Source organism: Sebastes umbrosus, chromosome 17 (genome assembly GCF_015220745.1).
Source record: "Sebastes umbrosus isolate fSebUmb1 chromosome 17, fSebUmb1.pri, whole genome shotgun sequence".
NCBI lineage: Eukaryota > Metazoa > Chordata > Actinopteri > Perciformes > Sebastidae > Sebastes > Sebastes umbrosus.
Window position 1 is genome coordinate 16,005,365 of NC_051285.1, and position 25,212 is coordinate 16,030,576.

The window sequence follows — 25,212 nt, forward strand, 5'->3', positions numbered from 1 at the left end:
TGATCACAATAATTGCTCATTCTGTGATGAACACATTGAAACTACAGAACATATATTTTATGAATGTATTTTTGATAATGCTTTCTGTGATGATTTGCATTATTGGTTGTCCACTAAATTTGTAAATTTTTCTAATCTAACAAAGGAAAATGTTATATTTGGTATGATTGTGAAGATCCCGTACATGACCTGGCAATCAATTCCATAATCATTCTTGGAAAGTTTTTTATACATAAAAATAGAACCCTGAAATCAAGACCAAATTTCTATGTTTTTCATAAGGAGCTGTGTCTTTACTTTTCATCTCTGAAACATATGAAGAAAAAGAATGAAGCTATGAAGCTTTCAATGTTAGTTGAGGACCTTAACCTTGCAGAGAACCCCTAGCACTATTCCCACATTCCCTTACTTTTGTTTTTTTTTCTCTCTCTTCATCCACACTCTTATGCACTGTACGCCAATTTCCAGGCTTGTCTGTTCCCTTGTAGTTGTGGACTGTTCTGTACGATGCCATATTGTAATGTAAATTTCTCGATAAAAAAAAAAGCTAACAAAAAATAAAAAAGTCTATGGGAAAAAGTATTTTTGGGCACAACGGCATCACGTGACTGACACGGAAGCTGCAGTACCGCCGTTTGACCACTACGAAAGTCCGGATCGTCGACTGGCGCACTTCCTGGAGGCTTGGTCCAAACCAGCCCGACTGTCATCACAGTGACGTAGCAGAAGAAGAGAGCGCCCATCCATGGCCCCGCCCTTTGACTCACCTCCTTCATGTCTTTTTTGTGTGACTGTCTGGTTTGTTTATGAAGCGGATCACTGGCTCTCCGTTAGCTGGACAGCTGAACAAGTGAATGCTGTTGTCAAAAAACGCGCTTTTTGGTGTCTGACTTCATAGAAGACACTGTGCTGTGAACGAGACAGATATTTATAAAGGAGGGTAACTTAGAGAGCTAGTCAGCAGCAGTAGGCGTTGGTCAGCGGTACGAGCAGATTGCATTTGTTAGCTTAGCATTTGGCTCATTTGTAACTGTTATGGCGTGACGTTGGACAGGATTGACGACGCCTGGGCCAAGCCCTTTTAATGAAAACATCAATCTAGAGAAGGCAGCATATAGAGAGACAGGTGCATGTGTATAACTCTTCCATTCTGCAGGTTAGCTCGGCTTTCAGACAGCTGCCTGGCTATTGAATGTGACTAGCTTAGTGAGCTACATTCATGTTAGCATGGCGTCAGACACTAGTGACACCGAGGAATTCTATGATGCTCCTGAGGACGTTAACTTTACTCCATCTCCCAAAGTGTAAGGAAACACATTTTGATAATGTTACTTCAGATAAGACTTTACTAATGCACACGTTTAAAGCTAACGTTGTAAGTAACTATCCAACTTAGCAATGACAGCTAACTAACAACGTTGCAAAATGCTAATTTTACAGTGTTAACTGAGCTGCTTCAGAGTCTCCAGTCTAATGCTTATTACTATCCAGTCAATGTTGTATTGATCTATTAAAATGTGTTGTGTATAGTGTCATACAGTAACATGACCTCAGTTCACCAGCTGTTTGATGTTAAGTCAACTCCAACATTCAAGTCACATGATGTTATTCCTGAGATCAAATCCATTCATTGTTTATTGTAACACCACAGATATACTCCTGTCTGTTATTGTGGGAGCTTTGGGTTTAAGTCAAGATCAACCAGGAAACATGGCCATGTTTTTAAAATAGTGTAAGGAAATGCTACTGATTTATCTGGACTTGGACTCTTGGACTTTATGTCCATTTTACATTATAGCAAGTGGCTAGTTTTTCATAGTAAATATAAGCTGTGGAGGCAGGGTCTGAAATTAAGCTTTTTCCTCTCCTGCCACAGTGTCAGGTCACTGAACATTTCTACAGGCCACTCAGGTGACCTGAATTTTTTACCTGCCACTGCCAACATTTACCCTGTATTTGGCAGGTGGCAGATGCTAATTTCATTCCCTGTGTGGAGGCCACCATGTCAATATCAATGCAGTATTATTAACCATCTTTGAACTTTTTTAGAAACCACATTTTAGCTGCTCTTTTTTTTTTAGTACTGATAAAGGTTAGAAACCCAATTTTTGTTGGACATTTTGGCAGAATCTGTCTGCTTTAGTTACACGTTGTGTTTACCAAAGACCATTCTTGTCTGCGTCTTTCTTGCGGACTTTTCAAGACAACATTGATTTGGAGCAAGCGTGTCCAGAAAGTTGTTTAAAGATAGAAGAGGTCTGAAAATCTATACTTAATTTTGGGATAAAAGAGATATAATTCATACACATTAATTGAACTGCTCAAGGGGACAGGGAAATCAATAACACATTTTAGATTAGCTTAGGAAGTTGTATTTTAGATATCGACTTTCATTGCCTTTTTGAACTGTATCCCTTTGTGTTTTTTCAGGTCACCGGCAAAGTTTTTCATTCCTTCGCCTCAGGTATGTTTATCTAAGCCCAGCCACTGTTGAAACAAGGCAGTATCTGCATAGTCGCTATCGAAATGATTGTTGAGTTTCAATGTTACCAAGGCTTTAAAATTAAGTGGAGGTAGCTAATACATAGGGTTGGAGTTCAATTCAATGTTATTATATTCCTTAATGAATCTGGGTATTTTTACCAGATACCTATGGCTGTTGGAAGTGAACCCTCATAAAACAGTACGCTGCTCTAACATGAAGTGTTTAACTATCTAGAGGTGACTGCAGTGTTTATAGTAGTTCTCCTTGAAATTGCACCTACCTTTTGGTACCCTGTGTGAAAACATTGACACAGCCTGTTTAGTAATGAATCATTGACTGCAAATACTCAACCCTTAGCCGGTGTCTCCTACCTGACAGTTAGGAAAATGAAAATGAAATGTAAATTAATCATCTGGCCTTGTTGCTTTGCCTGCCCTTCCCACACTGACAGTTACAACTGAAATTCAAATGACGTAAATTTAAATACATTGTGCTGTGTCTTTTACTCTTTTTGTGAAGTAAAAATTTGAATGCAGGACTTTTTCTGTGAGGTATTAATCGTTACTATTAATAGTTAATAGTTTTACTTCAGAAAAGTACTTCAGTTTTGAGTAGACCTACTTCTACCACTGCCAATACCAAACATTGGAACTTTTAAAGAAATGTGCTCATTAAACAGGCATTTCTTTAGTTAGGTACCCAATACTCTACAAATAGTTTTTTCTCTGGAAGTGCTTGATAAGCCTCGATATAAATCAAAGCTGGCACGAGACTTGTTATTTCCAATGCGTATCTATTGTTGGTCATTTTTTATTGTTTTCTGAACAGCTGTCGCAGAGATCAGTAAGCGCTGCACAAGACGTGAGCTGCGGAGTGGCTGCATCTGAGACTCAGCAAGATGATTCCCTACTGGTATGTTTTTTTCTATTATTGCACAGGGTCCCACACGATGACATTGATAAAATGGAAAGAGCTTTATCAAAATATCTCACCATGTTCTCATATTTTTATTTTGTATATGAAAAGTGTAAGTTAATGTGAATTTCATAGATATCTATGATGGTAAGTTTTAGAAATGGCACACCTTGCAGTGCGTCCTTTGCTGTACCTTCCAGGTTTTTATGTGGATATCACTCTAGCTGGGAGTTTTTGTTACTGTGAAAAGAAAGATCGAAAAGGCACATGTACAGCCAATAACATATTTCTGTTATATTTGAGCTGGACATGGGAACTCGCATCATAAGTGCTGTAAAGTATTGTAAAATTAACTTACAGTTATTTTCTCTTCCTCATAGATCATTGATAGCATCATTGAGGAGAGTCAGAAGGGAAGTGTTGGTGATGGTGGTGAGGTGGCTCAGCTATTAGATCAGCTACATGTTGATGTAAGAGAAGAACCGGAGCCAAAGGTTGAGAATAATGCTCAGGAAGTTCCTGTGGAGCCAGCAGCGCCAGCTGTTGAACCTCATCTTGTCGAGCGGCCAGAGGAACAACAGGAAAATGCAGCAACAAACGGAGCATGCTCTATACCTGCCGCTGAACCCACAGATCTCCCAGGGCCATCAGTTGGGTCACAAGAAGGTTTTCAGCCCCCAGACATCACCAGAACCGTAGGACTGAGTCAGCCTGATGGGGCTGCTGTGGTTGCAGGAGGGGAGCAGGAGCAGAGACCTGCAGATATCTTGGACCAGGTCCCATACACAGACAGGTCGGCTGACTCAGACTCTGGGCCTACAAAACCTCCACGACAATTCACAGCGGAACCGGACATTGTAGCAAGCACCAAGAAGCCTCCTCCCTCACGCCCACCCCCTCCCATCGGAGGTCCTCCACCAAGACCGCCTCCGCCGTCTTGGCAAACTCTACCTTCCAAGAAGTCTCAGGAGTGTCTGAGGCCAATTGGACTGGAAGGTAGAGAAACCAGTTCACAGTTAATATCACTAAAGTTGATAAATGTTACATTGATCCACAAAGTGTGTGAATTCAATCTTCGCCATCACTGGATTAGTAACTTTCTCAAAGACATAGCTGTAAAGTACAACCTTTAGAGCAACAGTGTGTGTGTGTGAAGAACACTGAAAAACACCACTGATCTCATACTAGAAAGTCAAGTATTTTAGGGTTATGCTGTTATCTCACATCCCATGTAATAGCCTATATTTGATAGCGGTTCTAACAAAACTACAATGTCAAACCACTGCATACATATGCAAAGCAGACAGAATAGTTGACCTGTTTTTGTGATGAACTGTTGTGTTCTATTGTATGATTGTCCAGTGTCTGCAGTCAGCGGCGATGCTCTGGAGCCCTCCGGCCTGGTGTCTCCTAGCAGCACAGTGAGGAGTCTAACCAAAGAGCTGCAGCATTCCTTGGATCTGGCCAGTGCCACCAGTGGGGACAAAGTGGTGACAGCACAGGTCAGTGAGGCTGTGCACCTGACCTCTTTTTCATCCAGAGATGCTCAAAAGTTAAACTATATATGGTTTAGCAGTTTGCTTATCTATTGGGCCATTGCATGCATTTTGTTTATCAGGAAAATGAGGATGAACAGGCGTCTCAGAGTGGAGGACAAACTCCAGGCCCTCAGCGTCCACGTTCCAACTCTGGTAGAGAACTGACAGATGAAGTAAGAGTCACTCTGTTTGTTATTATTGCCTTTAGTCAGCTTGAATCCAAGCCATAACCCAACCTCTTGCACATTCCGTCCACAAAACTTCAGTGCACAAAATGTGTACTCATGTGTTATCTTAAAACAGGAAATCCTGGCCAGTGTGATGATCAAGAATTTGGACACTGGGGAAGAAATCCCTTTAATCCAGGCAGAAGAGAAACTTCCTGCAGGGATTAACCCCCTCACTCTGCACATCATGAGGAGGACCAAAGAGTACATTACGTAAGCAGAAAATTATTTTCTGTATAAGCTGCAGTATTGTTAAATTTGATTGCCGTGGGGAGCCAGTATCATATATGTATCTTTCTCAATACTGTCCTATATATTAACTATTTTGTTAGAAACCCAGTGAAGAATAAGTGGTGCTTTATCCAGTATTGCAATATATGTACAAACAAAAAGTGGAAAGATTATACTGAATCCAGACGCTTCACTATCAAAACATGCTCCTAGTATAAAGCTTTTTTTTTCTAACAAGGGAATAAGCTTATTGCTGTGTGAAGCATCAGCAGTGTTCTTTTTCCTTTTAACATTTTCCCACTGGGAAAAGTTTCTTTTAAAGGCTAATTGTGTAAAAACAAATGGTACATTTTCTGGGGGAAGTTGACCTGTTATATTTTTTCCCTCACAGTAATGATGCAGCGCAGTCAGATGACGATGACAAGGCTCAGGCTCCACTGGCAGACACAGATGGAGGAAAACTAAAACAGAAAACGTAAGGATTGGTGACCTGTTGGCGGCCTGTTGCAGGGATTTATTTTCTTACCCTTCTCACCACATGATCAAATATAGAATATCATATTTTGTTGTCCCTTATTTTTCTAACCAGAACCCAGTTTAAAAAGTTCCTGGGCAAGTCTGTGAAGAAGGCCAAGCATCTTGCTGAGGAATATGGAGAGAAGGCAGTCAACAAAGTGAAAAGTGTGCGTGATGAAGGTAAAAGAACACAGTATTTTGAAGCATGTGTGGAGATGGTTTGATTTGAGGAAAACACTTCAAATGTAACCATGTATTTTTTTTTTTATGTGGGAAAAGTGCCTAAATTGTTCATATACTACTTTAAACTACATTTTACAGTACATTGTGGGGTTTTTTCATTACAACATTTTTTTTTTTAAGAAATGAAAGCACAACAAGATGCATATCGAGATTGACATTTATGGATGTGGGCGCTGAGGATATTACAGGACAAATAACTAACTAACAAAGTCACTTCTCGCTGTCATAACCATAAATGGCAGCAGTTACATAAATGCACTACTGAATAATTAAAACCCACAAGTCAATAACATCAACAAACTGTTCCTTTGCTTAGTAAATTATCTGCATGTATTCACTGTGTGGGTATTTATCAAACTGTTTTCCAATTAGTTAACAAGATTTGACTTAGTTCTGTGACAAATGTTTTACTGTTAAAAGTGTGGCTTATTAGATCTGGAACAAGCTCTACAGGAATTGCCAATGCCAGCACATGCTTAGGAAATATTAATGCTCCGGCTGCTGCAAAAGGTTTTGATAACCTCAGTTATGCTTTTTGTTTGGGCCGGGCTCAGTGTTCCATACAGATCCAGATGATCCATCATCAAGTGACGATGAGGGCATGCCTTACACCAGGCCTGCCAAGTTCAAGGCGGCACACAGCTTCAAGGGTCCCTTTGACTTTGATCAGATTAAGGTTGTGCAGGACCTGAGTGGAGAGCACATGGTAAGAGGATCTTAGTTTTTTTTTTTTACATATTTTTTGTTATGAATGTTAAAGAGAAGATGTGCACCAAATGAATGCTTGTCTTACAGCATCTTTGTCTTTCCCTCAGGGGGCTGTTTGGACGATGAAGTTCTCTCACTGTGGGAGGCTGCTGGCAAGCGCGGGCCAAGATAATGTGGTTCGCATCTGGGTCTTGAAGACCGCCTTTGACTACTTCAACAACATGAGATTAAAGTACAACACTGAAGGTAACCTCATCAGCATCTCGGGTTTTGTTTTTTGTTGTATGATGATTGATTATTTTAATTTAGATGCTCAGCTTTGGTTGCAATACGATCCTTTTTGTTTGGCTTCTCCAGGTCGAGTTTCACCTTCTCCTTCTCAGGAAAGTTTATGCTCCTCTAAATCTGAAGATCACGGGGTGAGTGAAATCAATAATTGATTTGTGGGTCGTCTGGTTATTCCAGAAAATATTATAAGAACTGGATATTTTTAAGCTATTTTAGTCATGGTGCGAGTATTGCAATGCTGTATATTTTACAGTTTTGAGACTCCTAACAGATTGTACTCTCGTCATAGGCAAGTTGTGCTCCAGAGGACCCAGACACAGAAGATGGGAAAGCCCCTTTCCGTCCAGTCCCCTTCTGCAAGTATAAAGGTCATACAGCAGATCTATTGGACTTGTCCTGGTCAAAGGTGATGTCTTACTGCCCTCTCTTTATCCTTTTATCCCTCCTCATCACACGTTAGACAGTCTCAGTACTGGTTTTATCTCTCCTCTTACTTTTTTCATTGTTGTGTCAATCTAGAACTTCTTCCTCCTCTCCTCTTCCATGGATAAAACCGTCAGATTGTGGCACATATCCAGGAGAGAGTGCCTCTGCTGCTTTCAGCACATTGATTTTGTCACAGCCATTGCTTTCCATCCCAGAGTAAGTCGAATCACCTCGCGTTACTTATCTCAGCACAAATCACACATCTATTCATTTTGGCTTCCAGACTGTATTTATAGTAACACCTGCTTCTTGTTTCCCAGGATGACAGATACTTTTTAAGCGGCTCTCTGGATGGAAAGCTACGGCTCTGGAACATTCCTGACAAGAAGGTGGCGCTGTGGAATGAGGTGGATGGCCAAACGCGCCTCATCACGGCAGCTAACTTCTGTCAAAATGGGAAGTATGCGGTCATCGGCACCTACGATGGTCGATGCATCTTCTATGACACAGAGGTACCCAGCCACAATCCTTTTTTTTTTTCTGCTAATGCACGCTTTCATTATGTCCTTATTATTCATTTTTGTCATGACAGTTCATTCATTCCAGGTTAAATGTATTTTTGTCCATTCCTTAGCGCCTGAAATACCACACTCAAATTCATGTGAGGTCCACAAGAGGCAGGAACAAAGTTGGACGCAAAATCACTGGCATTGAACCTCTACCTGGAGAGAATAAGGTAACATCTGATAACACATCTACAGTATGCTTGATGCCCCTATAATGAGGCATGTCAGTCAGACTTGTTAAATTCCCTCTCCCTCCCCTCAATAGATTTTGGTGACCTCAAATGATTCCCGCATTCGCCTTTATGACCTGAGGGACTTGTCTTTATCCATGAAATACAAAGGTTATGTGAACAGCAGCAGCCAGATCAAGGCGAGCTTCAGGTGAGGATAGTTTTGACTTGAGCATTTTTTAACTAGTAGCAGTAACAATTTGGTTGTTTATATGTTGCATTGCACCTTGACTTACCGTGGGATTATCTTCCCTACAGTCATGACTATTCCTTCATAGTCAGTGGCTCAGAGGATAAGTATGTGTACATCTGGAGCACATACCACGACCTGAGCAAATTCACATCCGTACGACGGGACCGCAATGACTTCTGGGAAGGAATTAAAGGTAACTGTGCTGTGGGTTGAATGAGAAGCATGATTTTAATGCAACTACCTTCGTCAATTAGGCTTGTTGGTAGTTACACGGTAGTCGGGCACACACCAATTACATTACATATCCACCACCGTTTTGCTTTTTTTTTACAGAAATAAAACCCATTTAGTTCATTTTGGTGAATCGGCACCGTGTTATCAATACAAAGTCGGACGACGGACGCCACAAACTGACAGTGAATGCATCTGCTCCATACAGAGTCTCAACTCAGAGAAGCAGGTGTCATATTTAACACTCACGGGACGAACGATGCGAAGCGAAAAGCAAAAGCGCCTATTTGGCAATATTTCAGATTTAAACCCGACGCTATAAGGGAACCATAACATTAATGAGGCCATCGCCGTGCGGAGGACGGAGCGGTCACAGCCGGTGTGCGCTGAGGAGCAGCGCCGGGTGACAACCTGCGGCCCTGCAGCGAAAGCTGAACCGGAGAGGCCAGCCACACAGCCACCCGATGTTAAAGATCAAAGTAAGCGCGCTAACCGCCATCTTTTCTAGTAAAATGTCCGGTGTAATTAGTAACACCGGTGTTACGAGTTTATTATCCGGTGGGAAAATTTCCTCAACGTCACATCCCTTGTGTCAATTCAATTGTTCCCCTTGATTGAACTGACATTAAAGCTTTACTTATCTTTCAGCACACAATGCAGTGGTCACCTCGGCAATTTTTGCACCGCACCCAGGCCTTATTGTTCCACAAGAAGCTGGAGCAGCAGACAAACCAGAAGCAGAGTGTAAGAGCCTGGACTCCACAGACTCTGAAACGATACCCTCAGGTGTGTTGGCTCGAATTAATTCATTGACAGATTTAATGACATCAAGACTGCCATTTGAGTGCTAAAAAACAGTGTCGTCCTTTGCAGGAGCACTAAAGACGGATCACACAGAGGTTCTACTCTCTGCTGACTTCACTGGAGCCATCAAGGTTTTCATCAACGTAAAAAAGTACTGAGCACTTCAGAGGTTGTCAGCTCCCCCACACTCAGGCCTGTCTGACGGAGATCAGTCCTACTGACGAAGGACAGCCCGCCAGGGGCCACCTAACATCGCCCAACTACCTAATGGTTATTGCTCTGATACAAAGAGCCGTCTGTAGCGTTTTCGGGAGACCAGGGACCCTAAAATGGAACATGAGGGAATAGGTGGAAGAACTGGACTGTACGATACAGACACGGTGTGATTCCCTGTCACATTTCTATTTTTTATCTTTAATACCAAGCAACTGTGAATGGTTTGGCATTAAGAAAAAAAGAGAGCCGGAAATGCCAAGTGTGTGTGGTCTTTTCAGATATGTGTGTGTTAATTTACAGCTGTATGTTCAAGACTGAGTGTAGGTAGATGGCTATTTGTAACAGTATGGGCACCTTACTAATTTCTTTTGCTTCCACATTTCAGATAGATAAGTTAAGTGCAAGACACTGTCCTAATGTCAGTCACAAATTTTAATGTGTCTTATGTAAAGAGATGTAACCATTTGTTTTGAAAGCAAGGTGGTATGAAATGATTTGTGCCTACAAAATCTAGTCAGCTTTTCTAAATTCAACTTCGAGCTTTCCTCTAAAATATATCAAACATTTCAGCGGATGACAGCAAATCTACGGTACAGGAAATCTGTATACGGTTACTAACGATTAGGGCTGGGTATCTTACATTTTTTCAGAAACAATACTGGCTCTTATGTACTTTTGATAAATTGTTTTGTTCAATGAAAGCACATTTCATTATAAAATAGTACTGTAAATTCAGTGTGTAACATTGCTGCTTTTGTAAACAGAACCAAATGATGCTCTATTAATTTCCTCAATAAAAGTCCACACAAAACTAGAAGAATGCTTGTTGATAAACTTTTTTTTAACCTTGAAAAATCAAATCAAAGCCAACAATTTAGTAACAGTAAAAATATTTGTGATACCTGGCCCTACCAAAAATGTCCTCCACACACACACATTCATCACCAACACAGTGATTTATTTAGTGTCGGAACTTTGCAGCAACATTTCTGGTTATCATTTTAGAAACAAACATTAAAACAAAAATATATATAATTAGTTACAGTGTTCAAACTTCATCATACAAAAAGAGTGCTTCATCTTGCATGGATAGTGTAAGTTGGGACCAAGAGAGCAGACGTGTCGGTCTGTTTAAAGAGCACTGCGTTGTGTAACCCGCGGCACACCAGCAGGCTAATGAATGACCAGGTCCAGAGTTGAGAGTCAATATTTGCTCTTCTTTACCTTCTTGTGAGAGCGATGTGGTGACCGTGACCTGGACTTCCCTACCTTCCGGTCTGGAGATGGTGATCGGGAACGCTTGGACCATTTGGGAGACCTTGTCCTGTAAAACATGTAACGGAATGACTTCAAGAATAACAATCAGGATTAATACATTGACCCTCTACAAAAAAAAATCTCATTGCACTTGCTTTAAAGGAGAGATGCTCCTCGATTTTCGGGTCTGGTCGTCGGGATCTCTACTCCATCCTCGTCTTCTGACCCCATCTTCACTTCTTTTGCTCTTGTCTTTGTCCCTTCTGTCATCCTTTGACTTGTCTTTAGACTTTGATGTCAATCTCTCATTCTTTTCTTCATCTTTTTCAAACTCCTATAGTAGTAAAACATCCCAATGAAGTTAGATACAGGCTTCTATGTCTTTGTCTTTGTTAAGACGCAAAACACGATATGGAACTGGCATGCAACTCACAAACCCACTCATTTGCACATAATAGCCTGTGGGTTCAGCATAAGGGGGAGCTGCTTTGTCGATGTCAGACCAGTTCAACACATGCTAAACTGTTCCACGGACACATCATTCTTTCAGACCTGCAGATGTATACCAGTACATATCGACACTGACACCTACAGGCAGAGAGAGTTTTTTTTACAGATGCTGTTTTCTTTGTGGCCAACAATATTACTGTGTCAAATATGCACAAAATACTTGGAGCAGTATAAACTCTTCTTAAGTACTGTATTCAACAGAGACTCCAGTAAACAAACAATCAATTGTGCATTTTTAACTTGTAAAATAAAAAACGCAACTGTAGCTAGACTTTCCTTCCCTGTAGATGGTGCATATTGGACTAAATTTGCAGATCTGAAACTGCTCGCCCTGTGGCTCTGCGGTTTCACATTGACTGTGTCTGCTTTTGAGTGCTTAACATCAGTAACACTGTTTTTTTTTTTACTGTGTCAATTGACTAATTTCAGTCTAATTTTCATGTACTAATAGCAAGCACTTTTGTAAATTTTGCCCCATACTGTTCTTGATTAAAGAAATATTTCTATTCTATCAACGATGGTTGCTTTTTTGCTTTGGAGACACTTTACTGCAGAATAAACACTGGGTGTAAACAATAACTGTGTATTTCACTGCTTTAATTATTCAGGACACCTATTTATCTAAGGGTAAAATCAAACATGAAATAAGAAATGTCCAGTAGCCTACCTTCTGTAACAGTTTGTTCCTGTAGTGCTCCACTTGTTGTTGTATGCTCATTCCAGACTTCCTCGGCCTCTTGCCAGATTCCAACTCATCTTGGATCTTCATAACCTTTACCTGTGCCAAGATACATCTAATCAGTTGTGCATATTTGTTAACTATAATTTGCCATATTTTCAAACGGATGGAAGATGCTACCCAAGGGAGTTAACTATGGAATAATTTGGTGTAAGGGAATTAGAATAAAGCTAATGGCTCCAACTGTTCTATCCAGCAAGTTATGATAAAATAAAAATCACAAGAAAAAACTACATTTCAATAGCATCATCTTTCCTAAATGAACGTGGACTTGCCTCCAGCTCTCTCAACCTTTTCCTTTTGCTCTCAGACATTTGAAAACTTCTGAGGGAGCTCTGGAAGTCGGCACTGTTGTATTTGGACGAACTGCCGGAGTCGTCGCTACTGTCACTCCCCGAGTCTTCATCTCCGTCCTGTGAGTTGACGCTGTCACCAGGAGGGAGAGGAGAACAATACATTTCCATACCATTTGACAGTTTATGTATACGGTGTATGATGTAGACAGATGATGCACTGATACCAACCCACAGAGGCCTTACCTTACATTCACTTCATCTTCATTGTTTGGCTCCACCACCATGTCCCACTTAGACTCAGTCTTGTCTTGGAGAGAAAGGAGAAAGAATGAGCAGGATCATAGGGGGGATGATTGATATGATACATGAGTGCATCTTGACCTGTGTTACCTTGAGAAAATGTCCCAGTATCGCCCGTCTTCTCCCACTTTGACAAAGGCACTCCGGAGAGAGGAACATTGCTCTCCTCCACTAAGGAAAAAGAGAGACAGCTGGGTCAGGGCAAGGACAGGTATTTAACCCCCTGAGACCCGCGATCCCAACTGACTTTACTGTCTTTCAGAGGCTCTAGTATGTTCAGTTTTAGGGCTAGAGTGTAGATGCAGATATCATGTGAAACTTAAAAACCTAAGGAAACCATACATAATAATACCAACCATGACATGCTACCATATCGGGAAGGAGGCTAAATAACGCTCCAAAGTTCGGCTAAATTTCAGCGAGGAAAAACTGGCAAGGCCATTTTCACAGGGGTCCCTTGACCTCTGACCTCAAGATATGTGAATGAAAAGGGGTTCTATGGGTACCCATGAGTCTCCCCTTCACAGACATGCCCACTTTATGATAATCACGTGCAGATTGGGGCAAAAAACATGCAGTTTTTTTCACGCAGTATAAATGTGTTATTTTCACCTATTCTAAAAATGGTGTATTTGAATATTTCTGCTTACTGGGGTCCCTAAACAGTCTTGGAATAAATTGGGCATCACTATAAAACTGAGACTCTGTCTGTGGATCCAATGAGCCCAACTGTATTCATGTGTGATGATGTTATTCCCCATAGTAGCCATATCATTGTAGTAAGGTCATTTTTTTTTTTACTTGACCTCACTCTATAAAATGACCTGTGGTGACCTCTAGGATAATCACAGCCTCATTAAACTTTACAACTACAAATTAGAGACCCAGAGCATTCATAGGATGAATGGCTTTCCTAGGTAGATTGACAATAACGGGGTTTCTGAGCAGTTTCCAGAACAGAATTGCTCGCCATCCAAATCGCCGAAAAAGCAATTCTTGCAGAAATCTTCAATGTTAAACGTTTTTGATACCAAATCACAGCATGGCTTTTTCTGTGATGTTCCTCAAGGTCTTGGTGTCTCAATGTGGTATTTTTAAGGGATTATTGATCATTTTTGATCAATTCTCGTGTGGTAAATTTATTTTAAATTTAGCACCAAATCTGTGTAACAAATGGTTTAAACTCAAAAATTGCTGCAACAAATTCTGAGACATTAGTGCACATGGGAATGGACATCATATACTTCCATCATAATAATCTTAGCCCTTAATGTTTATTTCTGATTTATGACTATAACAACTTACACAATACTGGGCTGCATCTCAAATTAATCTTCAGGTTCTCAACTTTCAGATGATGGACACCACTTTTATGTAACATCTACTGTTGCCCTGCTATCTCCCCCTAAACACCTCATGTATCCCCCTAAAAAAGACAAAAACGGGTCTATTGTGGATCTCAGAGGGTTAAAGAAGTTGATGATTTTATTAATCCCTGTACTTGCATGCCCTTTTCTCTTGGAGATCAGAGTGAACACTCAGCTACAGACCCATGAGAGGATGGATTGATTGGGTATTGATCTAAGACACTTGAGTTGGGCAGATACCGTAATTGACAACAGGAACGGGAAACGGTGGACTTCTGGTTGAAAGATGTGCTTTTGATATGTGGTGGACTCACAAGGCATTCCATCAATGTCATCAATGGCAACTCCTAAGGGAACACCGTCTATGTCATCAACAGGGACTCCATCCAGAGGGTCCCAGCCCAAGGGGCAGCCGTCAAGGTCATCCACAGGAGCTGCGTGCAGAGGTAACCCATCTATGGGTGCCCTGTCCATTGGCGCACCATCGAGATAGGAGGACACTTCCTGCAATGAGACAGACAAGTGCACATACGTTCGGATTACTCATGTCCAAATACGTTTTAACATCATCTTCTTCGCGTTCAAATATTTTACAACACAAACAGCTGTCTAATTTGTTGAAATGCCATTAGACAAGAAAGTAATAATGTCTGCAATGAGCAGATAATTATTCAGCTCACCTCTGCCGCCTCTGTCAACTCCTCCACTGCTTTGGCGAAGCCCAGAAAGATGTTTTGAAGGTGGATTAGATAAGGCTCCGGGTATATGGCCCAGTCCTCCCATGCTCTAAAACAACTTGTGACCTTTTGCTGTGGAGATAGAAGAAATGTTTTTGTTGTTGTTGTTCTATTTTTGGTCCTTGTGCGATGCAAATGAAACACATGATTACCTTAAACTGTTCTGCCTGCAGCCTGGCTTGTATGTTTTTATGCGCTGCATTAAGATCTCCAAATATCTGTGCTAGCTTTGTTTCAAAACTGAAAAAGACAAGAGACAGAAACACTTTAAGACTGTCACACGGAGAAGAGATAAAAGATGATGAAAGTGTTAAAGCTGAATTGGGGGGAAATCTCTTACAATTTACGATAATATGATGCACCGGCTACTTTGGCACATGAGTTGTGCAAGATGTCTGACACGAGATACAATCTGGCAATCTGTGGGAATGAGGACAAAACATGGGGAGTGAAATCACTACATAAACAATCTGTGTAACGTTGTTTATATAAATACTTAAAGGAAGCAAACTAACCTTCTTCTGAAGGGGCGTCTGAAGCAAGGAAAAAGATTCTGTGATGTGTCCCACTACTTCCTCTGCTGCATCTGCTCGCTCGAGACAGAACAGCATGGCATTGGCGATATCTTCTCGGCTTGGAGTGAGCTCTTTAAGCAATGTCTCCAGCCTCTGTCTGTGCCTGAATGGTATAGAACAACAGAGGTCTATATTTAGATTTGATTTGGTTGAGTTGATATTACATAAACAACAACAAATGTGATGGAGAGGTGCAAAAAAACCCTCTTGATCAGGGCACTCTCCAGTGCATACCTTAATCAATTTTAAAAAGAGAATAAAATATCAAAAAGGACGGTACGGAGAGAGAGAAGAAAAAAAAGAAAAAGATAAGATTACACACACTAACAGACATCCATATATATAAATAAAAATATAGTTGTGAAATATAATTAAGATTCACATTATTATATCATCAATAAAAATCATTATTAGTAAGCAATTTACAAAAACGTTGGGGAGATAAAAACAAACGTTTAACGGCTTTCTTAAATTGTTCTGGTGCCAATTTCAAAATATGAGACGGCAGAGTGTTCCATATCGCCGAACCTCGGTAAGTTAAACCAAATTGTAACTGAGATGTTCGACACATAGGAGGTCTAATAGGTCAAATAATTGTGGAATTGTTGATTATAGGAATACAGTTCATGGAAATATGAGGAAAGGGTCCTGTTCAAAGAGCTGTACAAAAATAAAGTGATCTGAAGTTGGTTAACTTGATCAACACTGAGGATGCCGGACTGGAAAAACAAAGGTTCAGATGAATGAACATAGTTAAAAATTCTTAATGCTCGTTTCTGAGGATGAAAAATAGGGACGAGTTTAGTGGGATGAGTACTTGCCCAGACTGAGTTACAGTAATATATATATGTATAAACCAAAGAATAGTATAAGAGAGTGGCAACCTCAGTGTTCATCATATGACGGATTTTTCCAAAGATACCAACACTTTTTGCAATTTTAGTAGTAACTGTGCGGATCTGTTTTTTTCCAAGATAGAGACTCATCGAGCTGTACACCCAGAAATTGTGTAGACTGCACTTTGTCAATAATGGTATCATTCATTTTTATATTTAAAGACTGACTTATTTAATTCAACTATTCAACTATTTACCATTTAACTAAAGTTACAAGCATACATAAATGTCATTATGCCTGCTAGACATACTTACTCAGCTCTGAGCTGCCCTTTCTTCACCTCTTCCTCAGGGGGAGCATCCTCCTCCACCTCTGCCCTATCTTCACCTCTCTGAGAGTAGTTGTTTAGGATAGGGGGTCTCCACATGGAGCCTCCCCGGAACATCCGAAAATCTGTCGTCCTCCACTCTGTCGGGGACTGTCCCTGTGGTAAGGATGGAGGTCAGCTCACATACAGATACACCACAGTTTCATTTCCATGGAGTAAAAGCTAGAAAGAATTGACTCCAAGAGCTATTCCCCATGAAATGAGATTAACAAGTAAATGATTAATATAGAACAATTTTTTAGTTCTTCCAGATAAAATCCTATACAGGTTTTTAGAAACAAGGCTTTGCAGTAAAAACATACCTGTAGGATGGAGAACAGTTTCCAGCGATAGTACACATGATCTTGGCTTTTATTGTCAAAAAGGAACCTGAGACAATAAAGAATGAGCTAATTAAATATGTACCCTTCAACAAGGTCACTTACGAGGCCCACACAGGACCAAGTGCAGCAATACTTACCTGTAATCTGGATTGCTTTTCTCCTTGTTCATAATTACGGCTTCGAACACGGGGCCTTCACGCACCACAAACTCTATCATCCTGTGAATGAGGAATAATAGATTCCTGTGGGGAGAGAAGAGGGTATCAGACCAGGGTTTGCACTATGTCCGCCAGTTACAGTACGAGATCTCTAATACCTCTTAACACCGAACTAGTGGCCCATGCAAACTGCAGGCTGACTGTAAGCTTGAACGCTGTTGACCGCTAACAGTGTCGTTCCATGTCATAGCTTTCGCCTTTATTAAAAATGTTGACCATAATTAGGTGTCAGCCCGTGGGACATTCGACTGTGCAAAACTGCATAGTCACTGCCCTCTGGACAGACACTGTGTCAGCATACTTTAATATTCCTGGGTCACTGTGTCCATGAAAGGGGTAAAAGAAATCACAATATCTATTCATGAACACTGACTTGTCATTTCTAAGATATGAATGCCCCAATCCAAAATTTAAATTTAGCCATTTTATCTTGATTGTTTAGAGGACTCCAACAAAAAATCACGTGAGAATTTAGAGGCCAGTTTTTATTGTATGTAAGAAAAAGGATGCAATAGATGGTCTCAAAATGTATACTTTCAATAAATAACTGGAACAAAACATATTCCACACATGATAAGTCAAAATCAAGGTGACAACATTTCCGCAGGCAGCTACATAGAGAAGTTAGTGTAGATTGGGGCTTCAAGCCTGAAACCTCTCTGAACTGGATTATCAATGTACAGTATGTTCATGCAGTATTACCTGTCAGTTCTACCACTGCAGTTAGACCTTCATATTACTCACTACTCTAACCTGAAGCAGTACTTAATTTAATTTATGGCACTAGCAAGAATCCACATCGTCTGACTTGGGTTAATATTAAATCTATCTGCCTTCTAGCTGTATCGGTCTGCAGTGTCTCAGCCTAACCATGGGAAAACCCACAGCTGAAAGATGTTGGTATAAATCAATCGCTCTAACAGTCATTTAACAAGTCTACTGCTTTTCACTTTTCACAATAACACACATTAATATCATGATGGGAACAACATCAGTTACCTGAGGTATTTGAGCAAACTAAGAAAAGAAAATACTACAAAAAATACTAATTGCATTCACTGTATGTAAATCTGAGGCCTTGGGGACCTTTGACAACTACAATAAGAGCCATCAGTCTGGTTGTAGATGTTAAAATGTCCACTAATGTGTTGCAAGCAACACTCCAAAGAGTAGGGGTTGTTTACCATGTCCTATATGTCAGATGCATTAACAGCTCTTAGGACCGGAACCTCCTGCCTGAAAGAATCTGTATGAGTCCTATAACACTTGTGTTACAACAGCTGGTCAGTCGTAGCAAGAAGAGTGTGTGTACCTTTCGGTTGGGATAACCACTTTGACTACGGCTTCGGACAGAGTCTGTTTGTGAAGTCAAATCAAATAGTGAAAATATTAAAAAGTGAGTACGTGTACAGATGAAACACTGCAGGATACATACAGCATAGAAAACGACGATAGCATTCAGTCAGTGAAATGAAGGGAGGGTGACACAGCTTTAGGAAATTATTCTAAAATGTTAAGCCATATACTGTATACTAGCCATGCTAATTTATCTAAAATTGTATATTAACATGTTGTATACACAGTCAAACTGTTACTTTGAACTAGTGCATTTCTATACCCCTGCATCCTGTGATATGGCACTGCACGGACAGGTGATCAATTAAATGAATGAAACATGCAACATGAGAATATGATTCCAAACTTTTTACAAAGATTGATTAATTACAGTTTTGTTTTCTCAGACAATGATTTATTCTGAAACAGTTGCAGAACGCACTGCATTTTAAAAATGCTTGTATTTTAATTTTATATTAAGGACAAATGATACATATTCAGGGTGTGCACTTTTCTAAAAAAAGTGGCAGAAAGAGTGGAGCGCTACTTCATATTCAGGAAACCCTTCTCTAAAAAGGTTCATCTTCCCTTAATTTTCACATTTTTGTAAAGACTGTAATTCCTGTTCTAGTACACCCATTACTTGTCACTTAAATATGAGAGTGCCTAGTGAAACACACATTACTCCACATTACAGAGAAAAAAATGGTCATGTAGACACCCGAGAGAACAGAGACAATTTTACCTTGTCAAGCTCTCCTTTGGACATGCCCAGCGGCTTGGTGAAGTCATTGCGGAAGCGATCCCTTGGCTGAGCATTGAAAGGCAGACCAGATGGGGGTGGTGGTGTGACCCTCACCCCCACCGGTGTGTAGAGAGGCTGTGGTGGAATGCGAGCTGGTTTACCCCATCCCAGCTTCATTTCAAACCCCATAATCACTTTACCTACAATACAAAACATAATCACAGTCAGAGCAATGCGGGAATGGTTATTAGACGAACCTGTAAATCTAACCTAGTTTTAAGAGTCAACTGTACCATCAAGTGAAGCCAAGGCTCTCTCTGCATCTTTCCGTGTCATGAAAGCCACAAAGGCTCTGTTGGAGGTCCTGCAGCGCTCCTCGTCTGTTCGGGGCCACATAATCTTCACACTGGCCAGGGGACCATACTTACCAAACTCTTTGCAGAGGATCTCCTCATTCATCTGGAAAAAGGAGAAAAATGAGCGGTGAGAAATGTACATCCATGCTGTGCTAAACAAATCAAAGTCAGTGTACTCAAAGTTACCTTTGGGCTAATGCAGCTAATGTAGAGGTTAGTGGTGGTTGGGACTGTTAGGTCATCATATAATGCTGTAGGGAAAAAGCAGGATTGAGGTGAGCAAGATTTAGAGGTTAGAAATTTTCAACTAATAAGCTCTTATCTTAAAGAGGGAGTCTTACATGATCGTCCTGATAATGGTGTTTCCAGGTCCCCATATCCTCCTCCACCACCACCACCACCGTCATTTTTCTTCCTTTTATATCTTTCTTCACGCTCTTCTTGTATTCTGTATTTTTTCAAACGCAAAATTAGGCTTCCAAAAAGATATCAACTTATTGAACTGAAAGTTTCTGAAACATGATATCAGGCACATTTGCAAAAAGACATACAGCTTAAGTTCTTCTTTGAAGAGTTCGAGATTACTCTTCTTCTTTTCTTCTGCCTTTCTTTTAAATGTCTGTTAATCAAACAGGTAGCCGTTATTACAATCACACTGACCAAAGTAAGAGGTCATGAGCAACATTTAAAGATAAATGTCTGCATTCATACTTAATTCAGTAAATTATGCCATTATAAAAAACATCAAACTTACAGACTTTTTGCTTTCAGCAGATGATACTGGTGAGACATGCTGGGACACGGGGACAAACTTCGTAGCAGGTCGATACAGCTTACTTTTCTTGACCTCTGCTGCTTCCTCCTCTGCAGAAAGTAATCAAAGCAATCGCTGAACACTGACTATCCAACAATTCATTAGGTGTGCAAACTATAGTCTAGGTAATAGTACATTAGGTTTGTAAACACAGGGGGAGGCTCTATTGTTGGTCAGCAGGATATCTGAGCGGCTCAGTCTTGCTGCTGTTTGCAGTTAAGATCTAAATTAAAGGGATGTCTTTCATGTGTAACAGTAAGTTGAAGAACTGTTCAGTATTGGAAGAACTTTATGTTATAAATTAAAGCGATAATGGACTGCTGACTACGGGTTCCCAAAGTGGATGAATTTTATTAAACCATTCAAAAGCTATGGGCCCTGAAAAATGAAGATGGTGAACTATTTCACTGCTGAGTCAGCCTGATATTCTTTAATAACTATTCTCAGTTCTCTTAAGCTGTCCAGGTTAACATCATTCATCTTTTGTTAAGACATACCATGCAGAAAAAGTGGAACAGAATTGCGATGTAGCTGCGTCCTATCATAATGCTAGATTGAAAGTCCTAGCCGCTGACCTTTAGTTGCATTCACGATACCCCCACGGACAAAGGTTTTCACTCCGCTTTTCTCGCTGGTCTCGAATGATGCCAAAAATTCTTCAAAAACCTCTGCTGCTTTTTCTTCCTCCTAGAAAGTCACACAGAAACATGTACAATATATGTGAAGATATTGCTTCTACTGAGTAGAAGCACTGCTGGGTCTTTGTGGTAATCACATACAGGTGCTCTTTGGATCCTTCAGGTATACAGTGCTTATTCAATCTGGAGAAGGGCTCATTGCATGGGTGGAATATCTTCTCAAAAAAGTGCAAAATGCAAGTCTCCTTCAAAAATAATCGAAGGCAATTTAAACCTTCTAATGGCTGTTTTTGGTGTTATACTGTAGATCCCAAGGTGGATAAAACTAGTCCAGAGTGCAATATGATAATATTTGTTAGTCTACTGGCACGCAGATTAATACTTAACTGGAAGCAAGCAGAAGCCCCTACTCTTGTAAATTGGATGACAGAAGTGATGACGCATTTAGATTTAGAGAAAATAAGGTTCTCATTAAAAAGACAGGAGGGTAAGTTCTACAAAATATGGTCGCCTTTAACAAATTACTTGAATCAGACTTATTTTTATTTTTGTTTTTTATCTTTTAAATGTTTTTAATATTATTATTTATTTTATTTAATAATTTACTTTTTTTCTGTTGATAAGACTGTTGGTAAGGCAATACACTTCTGTGAACTGTAAATTTGTATTATATAACAGATTTTTTATCACCAATGTATAATTATAATTATTATATTTTGTATGACTTCTCATGTGGAGAGCTGTGTTTTGCAAGGTTCAATTGTTAAAAGCACAAAAAAATAAATAAAAAAATCCAAGGCACACTGTAGATATTGAACAAAATTAAAAGGCCTTTATTTTACATGGCAATAATTGTGCGACCGACGTAGGTTTTCTTCAGGGTCATTGTAAGTTGTCTATGACCCTGATGAAGACCTAGGTCGGTCGCAACGTGTTGGTCATTTTAAACAATTATTGCCATGCAAAATAAAGGAATTTTAATTGTGTTCAACCTCTACAGTGTGCCTTGGATCATTTTTGAAGGACACTTGCATTTGGCACTTTTTTGAGAACATATTCCACCCATGCAATGAGCCCTTCACAAGATTGAATATGTCAGTATATGTTTCTTATCCATCCCTTAGTTCACTGTTGATCAAACTCAAAATTCGAAAATTGGTGATCAGTTTTCTAAAATCCAAAAAGCACTTAATCATATCCAATATTGTAACGTCCCCAACCTCCATACCTTTTTCTTGAGCTCTTCTTGTTCTTTCTTTGTGAGCGTTTTGATCGGAGTGACAGGTTTTCCCTTTCTATCTGCCATGCTCGAACTGAAAAAATAACAACAACAATAATAAATAAATAAAAATGGAAAGATGCTAAACCTGCACCACGTGTGACATCTCTTAAATCTATGACACGGGTCCCCTTACTTTTTTTTTTTTTTTTTTTACTTTTAACTTTTTACACATTTTTAAAACCATTTGGTTTTCAAATGACTCTAATCCCGCTATAAGTATCCTTGTCCTTCATGTTGTGTGCACACAACTGTACATCACTTTCAGTGTCAGTGGAGGACAATAAATAGTAAGACACCTCCCCTGGTCCTCTGAGGGACACAGGGCAGGACCCCCTCCCACAGCGGTCTGCACTGGAGGGCAAAAACAGCATAAATCTGTGTTTCTGTTCAGTTCATTTGAATTATTTATGGCTTTTCCTTCTTTTGGTCAGATAATAGATACAGACAATGTGTGAGGGGAAACAACCAGAAGGAGTTGCCCAAACTGAACACATTTGCATACAAAGCAAAATATAGTACTATCCATACCCCATATACACTTTTTGGTCTTTACACCCTTAACATTTGTCCTATTTAGCTGACATTAGGTGCATAGTTGAATTGACTTTATATCCTTCAAATTACCCTCATCATCAATCATTTGACTGATGACAGAAACAATCTGGTGGAAATACATAAAATCACACAATACAATATGATATCAATCATAGCAAATCTGATCTAATCATTTTTTTGCATGAATATAACATGTCTCGTTATAGGCACAAAAACCAAAAAGTAGAGACCACAGTATATTTGTGACACATTCTTCCTTTGTGCCATGAAATGCATTGTTGCTATTCGCAAATAATGATATTAAAACTATCAATATCTAACTTCCAATATCTTTTTCAACAATACGATTTGTGGTGGTGAAACAATCTGGTACAGAGAATTGTTAGTAAGTAAAAATGTAGACTAGTCTATATTCATTCCCAGTACATAACCACCACAGAAAAATGAACACACATGCTATTAGTGATTTTTTTGCTTGCAGTGAAAACAATGAAATTCATCTAATCAAGTTAAAAGGTAGCCCTGCAATAGTTTGGCAAAAACATTATAAATCTGTGTTTCTGTTCAGTTCATTTGAATAATGTATGGCTTTTCCTTCTTTGGGTCAGATAATAAATACAGACAATGTGTGAGGGGAAACAACCAGAAGGAGTTGCCCAAACTGAACACATTTGCACACAAAATATAGTACTATCCATACCCCAATATACACTATTACATCCCATATAGATTGTAAATTGCTCAAACATCTGGCCAGAGGGGATGTTTAACACTAATTAGTTACAGCCAATCAGATTAACTCTATTATATTATAAGCAGCCAGCTGTTTCAACTTGATAACATCATTCAACAAATGTCTGCAGAAGTAACACAGAACAAGTTGTTTTGTAGTCAGTTTGTAGCACAAACGGTGTTTAAAAGGCCTGGCACTAAATATGAGCTATCACTACACTTTAGCTACACCGTTAGCTAACATGAATGTGTGAACTCCAGTGACATGGTTAAGCTAAACCAGCAGCGTCAACCTCTTTACATGCTGAATACATGCGTGTATTTCTTCTTTTAGCCATTCTCCTGATAATCTCATAACCTGTAAAGATGCAACAATTCCTGTCTGACTGCTATCATCTGCTAGCTGTGGATGTCACACAGTGATTCTCTGAGCTAACGCTAGCTAACAGAACAAGTCTAATATTGTCTTCTGTATAACGCCACGAAGCACCGACTGTAAACCACACTGCATGCACACATATAGCCTCGTATCTGAGCTTAAAACTGTAACTTACAAGGTGTGTGTCATGCTATTGCTTCACCATGTTTTGCTTGCGACAAGGGTTGATTTCCATCACAACATGAAGCTATGAAGAGGAGAGGTCTCCGTCTGGAGGGAGGAGGACGCCTGCTGCTCGGTCTGAGTCTGAGTCTCTGCTGCTCGGTCTGAATCTGAGTCTCTGCTGCTCGTACATATTCATGAAGGACACATTCCCTTTTTCGCATGGACAATTTGACTTTCTTAGGTATGTAGTCAATGTTATCATGTGCTGCTGCTGCTCCCACTTTATATTCCCATGTGTGTGTTGTGGTCACCTGCAGTAGTATATATCAGAAGGATTTGTAGGGTGAATGAAGATAGGTAAAATGGGCCACTTTTTTGGTAAATGATTTATAAGACCATCAAATAAGCTATGCATGAGATGTAATATTTTTTTATAAATTGGCATGGGTCTCTTAAATAGTTATTTGTTAAAAAATGTTAAAAAAGTATAGGGGAGAGTGGGGTAAGATGAGCCAATTTTTACTTATGCTGTCCTCGAGGTTAGGAAAAATGAGACAGAAGCAGAATGAAAACTTGAACCTTAAATTCAGGATCTCTCCTATCAAATGAAATGATCAGCATGCATCCATCACAAAGCTGTCTGGAAAAAATGACCTTCCCAAAAAAAGTGCTCCTGTGGCTCAACTTGCCCCAGGTAAGGGGTAAGTTGATCCGAGTCAGTGGGTAAGTTGAGCCATCGTGGGGTAAACTGAACATCTGAGTTTTTAAGTTTAAACCTCAGCATAAGTGTGTTAACAAACAGTTTCACAGTTATGAACTTGTGAGAACAAACCACCTGTGAGTTTCA

The 25,212-nt window shown here is 39.9% G+C and overlaps 2 protein-coding genes across 2 annotated transcripts; one reads left to right on the forward strand and one right to left on the reverse strand.

The window, feature by feature from the left end:
- The first annotated feature begins 733 nt into the window (after positions 1–733).
- wdr44 (WD repeat domain 44) lies at positions 734–12,095 on the forward strand. The gene is made up of 20 exons (XM_037747758.1): positions 734–1,304; positions 2,431–2,464; positions 3,314–3,397; positions 3,781–4,396; positions 4,763–4,902; positions 5,019–5,111; positions 5,242–5,378; positions 5,788–5,871; positions 5,986–6,092; positions 6,710–6,861; positions 6,971–7,109; positions 7,221–7,282; positions 7,441–7,557; positions 7,671–7,793; positions 7,898–8,089; positions 8,212–8,313; positions 8,409–8,524; positions 8,632–8,759; positions 9,446–9,583; positions 9,671–12,095. Exons 1-20 carry the CDS (start codon positions 1,228–1,230, stop codon positions 9,757–9,759), a joined length of 2,730 nt encoding a protein of 909 aa, XP_037603686.1. The 5' UTR covers positions 734–1,227; the 3' UTR covers positions 9,760–12,095.
- Positions 10,755–24,640, reverse strand: zgc:163098 (uncharacterized protein LOC100037380 homolog). The gene is made up of 24 exons (XM_037747760.1): positions 24,376–24,640; positions 22,481–22,565; positions 21,190–21,301; positions 20,555–20,664; positions 20,352–20,419; positions 20,142–20,248; positions 19,987–20,051; positions 19,738–19,903; positions 19,445–19,644; positions 18,677–18,720; positions 17,284–17,388; positions 17,126–17,192; positions 16,750–16,919; positions 15,539–15,701; positions 15,364–15,443; positions 15,176–15,263; positions 14,967–15,095; positions 14,601–14,790; positions 13,010–13,090; positions 12,863–12,926; positions 12,599–12,749; positions 12,252–12,362; positions 11,230–11,408; positions 10,755–11,141 (listed from the first exon to the last, which is right to left on the reverse strand). The coding sequence occupies exons 1-24, from the start codon at positions 24,387–24,389 to the stop codon at positions 11,021–11,023; spliced, it is 2,670 nt and encodes an 889-aa protein (XP_037603688.1). The 5' UTR covers positions 24,390–24,640; the 3' UTR covers positions 10,755–11,020.
- Positions 24,641–25,212: the final 572 nt, after the last annotated feature.

Coding starts and splice junctions, on each gene's coding strand:
- zgc:163098 (XM_037747760.1), bottom strand. Junction 16,920..17,125: donor AACTGTTCTCCATCCTACAG/GTATGTTTTTAC, acceptor TCCTTACCACAG/GGACAGTCCCCGACAGAGTG. Junction 14,791..14,966: donor AGTTGACAGAGGCGGCAGAG/GTGAGCTGAATA, acceptor GTCTCATTGCAG/GAAGTGTCCTCCTATCTCGA.
- wdr44 (XM_037747758.1), top strand. CDS start 1,228: ATGGCGTCAGACACTAGTGACACCGAGGAATTCTATGATGCTCCTGAG. Junction 6,862..6,970: donor ACCTGAGTGGAGAGCACATG/GTAAGAGGATCT, acceptor TCTTTCCCTCAG/GGGGCTGTTTGGACGATGAA. Junction 8,760..9,445: donor CTTCTGGGAAGGAATTAAAG/GTAACTGTGCTG, acceptor CTTATCTTTCAG/CACACAATGCAGTGGTCACC.